This window comes from Dermacentor silvarum, chromosome 7 (genome assembly GCF_013339745.2).
Source record: "Dermacentor silvarum isolate Dsil-2018 chromosome 7, BIME_Dsil_1.4, whole genome shotgun sequence".
NCBI classification, from domain to species: Eukaryota; Metazoa; Arthropoda; class Arachnida; order Ixodida; family Ixodidae; genus Dermacentor; species Dermacentor silvarum.
The window spans coordinates 76,425,633-76,437,951 of NC_051160.1; the positions used below are offsets into that span (position 1 = coordinate 76,425,633).

At 45.5% G+C, this 12,319-nt stretch overlaps 1 protein-coding gene across 5 annotated transcripts in view; it reads left to right on the forward strand.

The window, feature by feature from the left end:
* Positions 1-12,319, forward strand: part of LOC119458238 (uncharacterized) — a 79,718-nt gene that overhangs the window by 34,389 nt on the left and 33,010 nt on the right. Inside the window, exon 1 of one of the 5 annotated variants that reach the window (XM_037720068.2) lies at positions 4,458-4,609. The exons of 1 other annotated variant lie outside the window; for it this stretch is intronic. In XM_037720068.2, the coding sequence (XP_037575996.1) occupies positions 4,599-4,609 (11 nt within the window). In that variant the 5' untranslated portion in view covers positions 4,458-4,598. Of the gene's footprint in view, positions 1-4,457; positions 4,610-12,319 lie in introns of those variants that run through there. 3 more of the 5 variants (XM_037720067.2, XM_049670885.1, XM_049670882.1) reach the window with 3 other exon arrangements.

Sequence of the window (12,319 nt, forward strand, 5' to 3'; positions counted from 1 at the left end):
ATCCAAAAACGAAAAACGAAAATAAAACAGAACACGCGAAAAATTCACTGTATACACTTTGGAAAGAACAGAACGGAGGCACCGTAACGACATACAACGCTGGCAGGGAATCGCACCATACCAACAACTCCAGTATTTACCCGCCAAAAGAAAAAAAATCGAAGCTGTGTGCTAAAAATATCTCCCTTCAGTTCCTCGCGGACGGTATATTTGCTATTTCTCAAACGTTGTCGTCGCGGATACGTGTTTCGGTACTGTCTGCGTAGACGCGGGATATATTTCCGGAAATATGTCTCGAAGCGAGGGCATACGGTATGTTTGTTGCGGTGCTTATAGCTGGGAGTTGAATTTAGCGTTTTCAAATGGCGACGACAGAATCTAGAGTTATTGCGTCGCGAACGCCCCTTTTAGAAACGTCAAAGGCCGCGCACGAGCGCTTTACGCATGTACGGGTTGAATTATGCATGCACTGTTGCGTGGGGGGGGGGGGGGGGGGGTGTTGCTATAAGCGGCTATGACGTCATCGTACTCGCGTCGGCTTGCCAGCTGTTAGCGCGCGGAAAGCTGCTTCTCCCGCGGCCATGAGCATGGAAATGCATTCCGTTGCCATGGCGACGACCCATTTGTTAGGAACGCCAGTCACCCATCCTATTTCCGGTCTGAACGCAGTTTTGTTTCCGCAGCGCATGGGCTGTGCGCTGCGCATTGTGTGAACGGTAAATACGTGGGAATTGTATCCTCGTCTCCGATGCGTGTATAAATGCTGCCGGACACGTCGCCCGCCTTCGAGCTGTGTAAGTTTTCAACCCCGGTGTTGTCTGCGCGATATTGTGTGTTTAGTCAAGTCACGGTTCGTGCGTAGAACCCTCTTCATTTTTACGTTCATTTTTCTGATAGTTTAGGAGGAATCTTTAGCAGTTTCTCGCAATTTGAAATTTAGGTAGAAAAATTGTGCGATGGCTACCCACCTTGGGTGAAGAAAGGAGCACTCTTTCTCGTTGGTTCAGTTCATTAAACTTTTATTCTCTCTTTCTACCGGTTTTCCATTACTTGTAGCGTTTTGTTTTGTTTTTTTTTTTTTCTTACTCACTTTGTTGCGCATCTTTATGCTCAAATTGCTTGCTCTGATTTGTGTTCAAATACCTTCATTAATCCAACAGTAATCCTTGTCTTTTGATTTTTCTGTGGGATGCCTTATAGCATAGCCACTTCATAAGTATACTAATTACAGCTCCACTTACGACAAACCCTGATCTACGCGTATCATCGTGCCTACTAAAATATCTTTTAAGAAGCTTTACTGCCTATATCTGCGGGTGACTCGCTGACTATGGTTCAAGCGCACTATTGATATAGTAAAGTGGCGCATGTCCGATCATTCTTGATCAATTAAAGATGAATAAATTGGGGGAGGGGGTGTGACGTGCCACAACGACGATATGCTTATGAGACACACCGTAGTTGGAGAATCCAGATGAATTGCGACCACATGGGTGTTTTTGTTTTTTTAACACGCACCTAAATCTAAACACACCAGCGTATTTTTGCATTGCATCGCCACTGACAATGCGGCCACGAATATCCCTTAGTTGATTCGAATATTTCATTCTGCGGAGCATTACGGAGAGTCTATAAGCACGCGGTAAACGTTCTACGTGCGGTTCAATCCCCGGCTACGCGTTGTTGTGCAGGTGTTATATCACGAGTGAGCGTATTCACGCCATTTGGGCATCGGGCCGGTTTATACAGTGTAAACTGATTTGCACTCTTCTTGCTCCGTAGGAGTGCTGATCGGTTTGCAGTGTATACTGCAAAGATTAGACGGGACGGACGGTTGGAATTAACATCTAACTTAAATGGATGTTGAATTGTTGGTTGAACTGTGCCTTTGCAGGGCATACACGGCGTTGTAATTTTCTGATACCGAATCGAATACGAAAAGAGGAGGGCCAGAAGCGCATCGAAGCGAATCGAATATTGAATGCGATTAGAATCTTTTTTTTTTTTTTTTTTGGGGGGGGGGGAGGTTACGTGCCAAAACGAGTTCTGATTATGAGCCACGCCGTAGTGGAGGGCTCCGGATTAATTTTGACCACCTGGGGTTCTTTAACGAGCACTACAACGCAAGCACGTGGGCGTTCTTGCATTTCGCCTCCATCGAAATGCGGCCGCCGCGGCCGGGATTCACTCCCGCGACCTCGTGCTCAGCAGCGCAACGCCTTAGCTAATTTAACGGAGCCACCGCGGCGGGCAATGCGGTTATAGAATAGTTTTAGAATAATACAAAGCCATGCTTTCACATATAAAACAGCGTTCACATGTTCATATCCATAATGTTAGCAATTAACTACCACTTCTGTGGTTACTTTGCAAGTTATGAAGCAAAGCTGGCGGGCATCGGAGGACAAAGATTGTGTGAAAGCTGTATTTTGTCTGCAATGCGTGACCACACAGTAGCATTAACAGCTACAAGGGTTGTGCTTGACGATTTGAAGAGCACCGGACTATAGACTCTAAACTTTAAGGAAAGCACGTTGTTACGTGGTTACTGTAAATACGATTTTTTGTTCCTCCTGTCCCCAAGTTTCGTCACTATTTTTGTCCGCGTTCCTTTTCCCAACCTCTTTGCTTTTCCTCTAACGAATTCTCTCTTATTTAATAATTGCACAAAAAAACTACTGGCAACAAACCAGCAGTATACGCGCAGATTCTTTGGAGAGTGCGATGTATAGCTGTATAGCTGTCCAAGTGTATCTCCCTGAGCCTGTGCCAATACGTAATTTGTCACATATTATGCTTATACTATGCCCGCGGGGTTAAGGTTCTTGTACCTTGGCTAGAAATTTTACGTTTTATTGGGTGCAGTTGACGTTTTCGCATATTCTAAAACTATTCGAAAAAATATCGGCAATTTCGAATGGTGGCGATTCCATTCGACGACAGAATCGCGTAAGGGCAATATTCGATTCCTTTCGAATCGCACAGTTTCGTATTTTGGCACCCCCCTAATATAGTACCGGCACCACACCGTAGAGGCATACAGTGTGTGCAGCACTCCGTATATACATGGCCACATCATTATTGTGTGATGTGCAATGTTTACAAAATAAAAAGGATGTCGACCACGCGCTTAGGAAATGCTGGGACTGCTTAGTAACCGGTTGTACGGAAACAAGTAGCCCACTGGGAGTTGTGCCCTTAGCAAGAACCCTTTGATCATCGATCGGCGTCCTCCTCTGATAGCATGTTCGCTATTACAATCGAACGGTATGTACTGTTACGATCCGCCCCAGAACTGCTTTGCCAATGTGTATGTACAAGCAGAGTAATTAAATAAATAGAACACTGCTTGTTCAATAATCATTGTTCCCGAGTCCTTTAATAGAGGCCCCTGGTGTACAACCGTTCGGTCTGAATGGGAGCGGCCCATATTGTTCCGTACTACAAATTTTACTAGAGGCAACTCTGAGGCTGCGATCAACCAGCTGCCACGGGAATAATGGCTAGCACATCGATTTGTCTCGTCTTCGTGCGTGTGTCTTGAAACATTCGCGTGAGGTTATTTATCATGCTTTGTCTCTCAAGTTTGAAAGCCCGCGTCGTTATTCCTAGACACGACGAGGCAACTAATCACGACGGACAAGCGTAATCTGTGCGAATCGTTGCATTTGTGACGCAATATATCAATCAATCAATCAATTGATAAATCAAAAAGCCGGGTTGAGCCAGAAGGACGAAGTTTAGGCAAATTCATGTATCGGGGGGGGGGGGGGGGGGGGCATCATTCCCTTGCTGAATGAACCACAATACACTCGAACCCGGATATATCGAATCTGAAGGGGTTCCCAAGAAACTTCGATATATAGGTAATTCGATATATGAAATAAACATTTTATACAGAAATTTTCGCGGTGATTTTACGGCTGTTCGTTATACACAGTAATTCGTTATATGTTGGTTCGATATATCCGGGTTCGGCTGTTTACTTGCAACTTGCGTAGGCACTATAGTGCCCCAGAGCCGTCTATAGTGATTTTAGTCGGAAACTCTTATGGGTCAGGCCGGCTTCCGTCATGTTGGGTGATGACGTAGTTCTCGTGGAACGGAAGTCTGCGGTATGCTTCGAGAAAAACCGCTTCTGCTTTACAGTTCTGTGAGTGCGACTCATTAACGCGAAATCTATATGTTAAATAGCAGTGAATGACATTATCACTTGCACGCGTTGGCGGGAATCGCTGTTGGTTAACAAGATTAAGTGATTTCCTTTGACGTTGTTACAGTGTGTGGAGCTGAATACGCGGTCGCACGAGAAGACTAAACACGAGAAGCATTTGGCATGCGCACATCCACATTCAACGCGTACGCACGAATGAATCATCGTTTGAAGTGATCGCGCGTCACACCTTGCGCGTCAGATCTGCGTCTCATTGAGTGAGTCATCTTGCCATATTGCGGTGGGCTTCTTAAGGCACGCGTGTGTCTTGACTGAGGAGCTATTGGTTCGGCTGTGAATAGTCAATTAGATATAGGTGATCACCTTCACCGCGCGAGCCTCTCTTTTCTTGACGGCGTGTTCTTGCGCTATAGACTTCGCTTCCATGTCCCGCAAGTGAGTACTTACTTCTTTTGGGCGTATCTTGAAATACCTAAGTGCCGGTTTATTTTTCTTTTTTTTTTGTCTTTTATTGAGAGAGTGGTGCTTTCTGTATTGACAAGCGAACTGCGTAAAAAATTGTTAAAAAGTATTGGCGAAAAAGTAGGTGTGATGTATAGTGTGCTGCGCATCGTGACGCATTCGATACTGCAGTGCAGCTCAAATTAAAGGTTTAGGTACAAAAAAAAATGAGAGGTGAGGAGTAGCTGGAGTGAGATTTCATTTAAATGTCTATTTGGATGTTAACCTGACTTTCGTGTGTTTTCTCTGTGGCTTAAGTTCGTATTTTGCGACCTGACTTATTCAGGTCAACTGAATCTACGTATGCGTGTCTTTGTGGGAGATTTTCCTTTTTATCATCGCCGCCATCATCATTCCTGTTACGCTTCTATTCGTTTCTTTGTAGCATTGCGCTTGCAGATTTAAAATTACTTCACAATTCTACGAGACAAGTAGCTAGCGCCACTTATAAGCGCTTACATCTGATAAAATATTGAGTTCAATAAAAAAAAAGAAATCTGCGCGTTTTTGTGACGTGCGCGTGTACAGACGTAGGTGTAAATACATACGAGTGTTCTTGCGTTCCACTCCCGTCTTATCGTGACAAGCCGGGTCTAAAGCTCGAACCCCCGACCTTGTTGTGTATTCAGCTATAGAACGCTGCAGCGTATGGGCTGCCGTGACCGCAAGCCCACACGGTAAAGAAGGTGAACAGAAATAGTTCTAAGCGGCAAGACTTGCTTAAAGAAACCAGACGCGCACCAATCCGAAACTATTGACGTCTGGAAGGCCGGAAAAAGAGCTAGCAGACGACGTTACGCGGCGCTCGTTTATTGGTCCGAGCAGCTTCGAGCCGATAGCCTCGCAGCGTGTATAGGTAGTTATACGACTTCCAACTAAAACTGTTACACGAGTCACGAGCCCCTCTTCAATGTTGCTCCCCGCGTTCACTCTCTTATTCCCTTTTTTTTCCTTCCGTTTTTGTTTCTGTTCTTTCGTTTTTGTAACAATAACAAGCCCCGTTTTTCCCTCTGCGCTTTACGGCCCTTTCAGCTGTAAACAAAAAAGCCCTGGATGCATGCGCACGAATAAACACGCCTGCTTTTCAGGTTTCAAAGCCGGCTGAGGAAGCAGAGTTCGTCGGCTAAAAAAGAAGTCGTCTGCTTGAGATCGCCATTGCTGACAACGTCTCCTCGTCTTTCTTTTTTTTTTTTTTTGTCATTTTCACTTCTTTTTCGGGAACTTCAGTACCTCCTCGAAGCTGTTGGCTCTCTTTTTCCCGGAGAGCCTGCTCTCGTAAACGGTCGAGGTGAGCATTGACGTCAATAGTAGACCGATGACGCCTTGGGACCAGTCAATATTGTCCCCCCCCCCCCCCCCCCCCCACACACTTATCGCATGTCGTATTGTTCTTTTATCACCGGACGCACTGCCCCCGTATAGACTCTCAGTACTTGTGCACGGCGGTCACCTTCGATATGTCACGCGCACCTTTTCCACAAACTGACTCTCTCAGAAAGTCCGCAACCAGCTGTAACGTACTGTGGCACAAGCGCTCATCATATTCCCTTCTTTAAAATTATAAGTCTTTTTTTTTTAGTGGGCTCTTCGTAGGCGAAATATCATTGTTGTCGTAACATGAGAACCCCCTCTCTACCATGTAAGAGGAGCGTTTCTTTGACAGTGCTTATTACGTCATCCGCATCGCCGAACAGCCTCAAGAAGGGAGGCAGCTTCTGCATGCATTCGTGCACTAGCTCAGCTGGTGGTACAGATACTTGAATTTTGACTTCTTCGTTATTTACTAAACTTGAAAGGGCAATGGTGTGTGTTCGTTGTATGCGAAACAGTGTACCGCTGTTTCTCTTTAACTATTATTAGGCGTACTTAAGGAGAGATTGGCTGCTGTAGCTGACGCTGGCTGCTCCACTTATTTGACAAGACAATTGCGATCAAAATAATGATCACAACAGAAGCAGCGAACATGGTGACCTAATTTGTAGGATTCACGTAAACAAAATAATACTGTCTTTTGACAGTGGCAAGTTGTCCCTCTTGAGTGCGCCATCTTTAGTGCGCCAGTGGCGCCATCTGTCAGTAAATGACGTCACTAATCAGCACACTCGCAAGATAACGAGAGCGTAACAGAGCGCTTATTCACTGCGCCGCGCAATCAAATGTAGGAACAAAGAGAAAAAAAGAGCGTATGTGAACGAACATGTCTATGCGCTATAGCCAGTGGTGACAAAGCAGCGGCCTTGACCAAAACAAGCGGCCCTTTGATCATATAAGATGGGCCCCTCCGCGGTTTCTCGGAGGCATTTTTTTTTTTTTCGAGCCACGCGACAACCTTTGGCGAATAGCAGCGCTGCCGATGACTGGAAAGCGAAGGCGCAACTTCGCTGCCAACGTGGCTGTATAGAGTGTTTCTTTAACACCAGAAACTAACGAAACGCCACCGGACTCCTTTTTTTTTTTTCTTTTGTTCAGAATAGATAACTTTTGCGCGCAACTCCCGAGTTGGCCGCCCGCCAATGTCGTTATTGGCCATTGCGGTACAAAAGAGCCGTTCGTCTATATTTAGTTCTACTTCTCGAAGGACTCTTGCTGTTTTCCCCTTGTTACTTTAACCTTTGTTTACTCGGCTGTCACGCCGCATTAACTCAGCTCGAGGCGCTCTCTTCATGCCCATTGTGTGGAGCGAAAGGGCTTCGTATTCTTCCGCCGTATAGTGCGTCTGGCTTTACGCGTAAAGCATAGCGAATGATGCAATCGGGCGTTTCTATTTCATCCGCCGACGATTAAACCAACCGAAATGGTTGACGACTATACAGAATGCCTGCATTTAGAGTATACGAATAAAAAATATCGCGATTGTTCACGCTAAACCCAACGACCTTTGCCGAGTTAGGCATGAGTTCGTTCTGTTCTTGTGCTGAATTTAGGATGTTTATTGTTCGAGGCATAGCGCAAAAAAATATAATCTGCCGCTAGATTTTATGACTACGCACAGGACTCTGTGGTTCTGGAATAAATAAAGAAATAGAAATCCACTTTCATTTGGGCATAAACCTCCATGCTGGCCGTGACATCGTACAGGTGCCTACTGTGCACCTGCTGGTTCTGGTAGCTGCATATATATATATATATATATATATATATATATATATATATATATATATATATAGTCAGAAGCCAACAAACAGTGACACCAAGGACAGCATAAGGGAAATTAACCGTAGTTCTTAACTGAACTAATGAACTTGTAACTCAATGGAAGTGACAGTGGATGCACAAACAACCCCAACCTGCAACTCTCACCTGCGCCTAGTTGTTTCTTCATCCACTTTCATTTCCTTTTATTCATCAGTCCCGATTTTTATTAATCGTATCATAAGAAGCCAACCAACAATGACACCAAGGCTGTCGTTGTTTGTTGGCTTATTATATTCTTATTATATTATTATATTATTATTATATTATGTTTGTTGGCTTCTGATTATATATATATATAATATATGTTCACAATGTTCACGCTAGAGGTAGCTATATATATATATATAGCTACCTCTAGCGTGAACATTGCATGTCAGCCATTTTCGTCACCATCTGGTCCCGCTTTTGTTGTGTGCTTCTTGGTTTCTAACATTTCAAAGGCTGTCAAAATGTTTCGCTTGAGGTCACACGAAGGCACACAACTATGCTACGCGTTTCCAGACCTTTACGTACAATTGAACATAAATGCCAAGGATGATCGAGCTTCGTTCAGTGCAAGGAACAAGGAGATATCGCTCCATGCTGTGGTGCTGTAGTGACTCTGTCTGACACGGAGTAACCTCCTGAATCGCAGTATCAAGGATACATATACGCGTAAGTAAAAAAAAAAAAGCTTAAATGAAATAAGTGTTGTTATGAAGGTTCGGAGGGCTGTTCCTTCGTGAAAGCATCGCCCTGTCACAGCCTTTAGTTCAACCGCTCAGGACGACACAGTTGATTGGATCGGGAATCATAATGATGTTTTCTGGAAGACTATTCCAAAGCCTGATGGCGATGGCCTGTGTTCGACTGAAAGTGCTTTTGTAACTGGCCAGATTGGGCTGGCGACGTGACTGGCAATGTAACCTAATGATGGCTGTTAATTACTTGATCTAATAGACAAAGAACATTCGTTAGAAATGTAATAATAACAAGAAATTAAAGCTCTTGTCCACCAGGAGTTACTTCCTCTTATTGCGTGCTCCACGAGGGGATCAATATGTTTATCCCTTCGAAGGATCCCCCGTAAGATCAAATGTTTCACCCGTGGGGCTAATCCCCTTCTGCGTAGTCCGCAAGGGATTAAATGGGTTAATCACTTCAAGCACCCGCTACTCAGTACACAACGTGCTTAAACTAGGCGCAGTGCTAAATTCCGACACTCGATCCAGCCTAAGATTACAGTCGAACCCGCATATATCGAACTCGAAGTGGATCGGGAAATAGTTCTACATACCAATAATTCGATATTTAAAATATTTATACAAAAATTTTCAACGGGATTTTACAGCTGTTTGTTATACACGATAATTCGTTATATCCGGGTTCTTTAAATCCTGGTTCCACTGTTAATGGCTTGCGTGGGATGGTCGCTCAGTTACACAGTGAAAGGGAAGGTAAAGTAGTAGTAAAGTAAAGTAGTAAAGTAAAGAAAAATACCCATTTGAGAACGTCTTCAGAAAGTTTGAGCACCGTGGTATACGCTATACGTTCCAAAGCAGTTTGATTATTCAAAAAAGAAATGGGGGTGTGTTACGTGCCATAATGATGATATCATTATGAGGCACACCGCAGTGGGGTACTCCAGATTAATTTTGATCACCTTGGGGTTCTTTACCGGGCGGCCAATGCATGATACACGGGTGTCTTTTTGCATTTTGCCCCCATCGAAATGCGCCCGCCGCGGCCGGGATTTGATCCCGTGACCTCGTTCTTAGCAACGCAACCGTTAAGGAACATAGATGGTTATTACACCTCAGTGCTCAAGGTTTCCGAAGAGGTTCATCAATCGTTTTCTTTTTAAATATCAGTGAAATCCGAATTGATAACTGGTTTTTGATAAGGGCAGAAAAGCATTGCGGTATAGCGTGCGTGCGGCTTCTGTCGTTTGCGTTATATCCAAAGGTGACAGCAGTGTGCTGATAAATTTTCAGCCTCGTAGCTTATATATCACTAAGTGTTATGTAGTTGCAGCTTCAGCGCCCTGTAGAGAAATGTCACGCGTCATACCAAAAGGGCAGCAGACACTGTATAGATATACGAGCGCTGTCGAATAGAAATGTTTGAAAAAGCAATAAACTGTTACAACTATATACTATACTCAATACTCGGCATCGGAGGATCGTAGCGTCTCGAAGAAAGTCCACTAAGTCACTGCCAGAAAATCAGAGCTGCAGGCCGACATAAAGAAAAAGAAGAACAAAAAAAATGCAACGCGCGACATCTCGGAGCCAATCTTACGCTCCAGCCGCTCGGCGACGCCCTTGCTCAACCGCGGCCGCCGCTCGACGAACGGCGCCAACCCCCCGTTATAGGAGGAATCGTGCGAGTTGACGACGCCTGTCTCATGGCTGTTGGCCCGCTCGCTTTTATTTCTTTATTTCTTTCTTTTCCATCTTACGATCGACGGCGCCCACGTCACTGCCGATCACATCGTGACGTCATCTGGCCTGGCAGGCGCCACCACCGAAGCGCTACCACATGCGCGATCTCTTCAGATGCACTTCGTCTCTCTCTCTCTCTCTCTCCGAGGCGTTACGCCGTGAGACGCCCTCTCGTGTCCAGACCACGGCCTCACGCGTCTTTGCAAACGCACGTCTCCTTCACGTACGTGTGAGTCGGCGCGGCCCGCCGTTTTGCGAAATGCCTCTCGGCAGCCGCTGCCACTAACTTAGCCCATAGCCGGAGCCCGTGGTGCGAACTGTTGAAATATACTGGCGCGGTGTGCTCTAGCACAGACGCGCGCAGAGAGGGAGAGAAGAAAACATACAAACACAGCGAGAATGAGCGTCGTAACTCGGGAGATTATTGTAGTAATAATAACGGCTCCCTCCGGGTGCTTTGACTTCGCCGCTCGCTGCTGCAACTCCCCGGGGTGGAGGATAAGGTGAGCAGCTGGGAAGTTGCGCTCTGCGCAGCGAAGCACTTTTCGTGCTGGCGAAAATCCGATTTGGTCTCCCGCTGGCTAGAGCGGCGGTGGCAACCTCTAAGCTGGTTCGAACGGAGTCAGCGACAAGAACGCGTGGCGTGGTGGGCGATGCGACGGCTCGACTATGTGGATGAAATTTTTGTCGAAGCAAAATTTCTCTCCATTTTTCTTTTTCTTTCTTTTTTTTTTCGAGAAGGGCTGGAGCGAGCCAAGGGAACGATCAGCAGTTGTGAGAATTACTGCCGAAGGGTACGGCATTTTAAAAAAGAAGTACACAGTAAAAAAATTACCGATCGTAACAAAGCGGAGCTAGGTCAGAAATTATAAGCAAGTAGCCTATAGCTGTAGCCAGGGGTCGTGTACTAACGATCGATGACTTTCGGGTTCATCTCGCTTTCAGAGCAACGTTCGCTGGAAAAGCCGGCATAAATTGATGCGCAGAACGCGATGACCTAACTCCAACTAGCGATCATTTCAACTTTGCGAAATTCTCTAGAGTCTATAGCGCATTCGAGAAAGAGGCATGTTTCGCCTTCGCTTTATCTGCTATTAACTAACCTTCTGACATGACACGTCTTTAATTTCGATTAGCATAGAGGTGGAAGGGGAGAGAGGGGGGGGGTGATTGCTTTGCTAAAACCGCACGTAACGTTACATGTTATGTAACGAAAACAGGTTGTGCTAATTACTCGCTTATATATTTGCAACCGTACTACTCACGCGCCCGGCTTCGATATCGTTGCGTAAAGGAGCCATTACTCGATCATGCGTGTGTCACGTGCACAGATAGGGCGCCGTTGTCGCGCCAACGCATGACGCAATCGGAGCCTAATTTAGCTTCGCACTCGGCCTTGAGAGAGGCGTAGCTCCGCAATAGGCTTGTCGATCCGACTGGGAATGGACGCATTTGAGAGAGCTCACTCTCCCATAGTATGCAGGTATAATTCCATCAAGCTCAAACAATACTTTCTAAATTACAGTGGAATATCGTTGATACGATTCTGCATAATACGTTTTTTCGGGATAATACGTTCCCTCCCCGATAATACGATTTGTTCGGGTAATAGTTGGATAATACGTTTTTTCGGATGATACGCTTTATTTACCGGTTCCCGTGAAGATCGTATCAACGAGATACCACACAACCAGCGTTCCGGCAGCTGGGAGGAGTGGACCACTGCCCCACGAAAGTTTGAAACAACTATATGGTGACCGTTTCTGGTGCAGCACGTCAAGAACGTGCTGGGTCAGGAGGCACATGAGCCTACCACGAGGTCCGGACTGGGGCCTTAGTTCCTTTGGAACTAATAAGTGTTCTACCTCTATCTCTCTCTCTCGAACATGGGCTCATTAGGAGTCACAAGGCTTACGAGTGTGCAGTTTCGGGCGGAAATTGGAATGGTTGCTAGAAGGAACGTTTCTACCAGTCTAAACAGATGTGCCGTTGATCTTTAGCGCTGTTTTAAACTTTGTACCAAAGG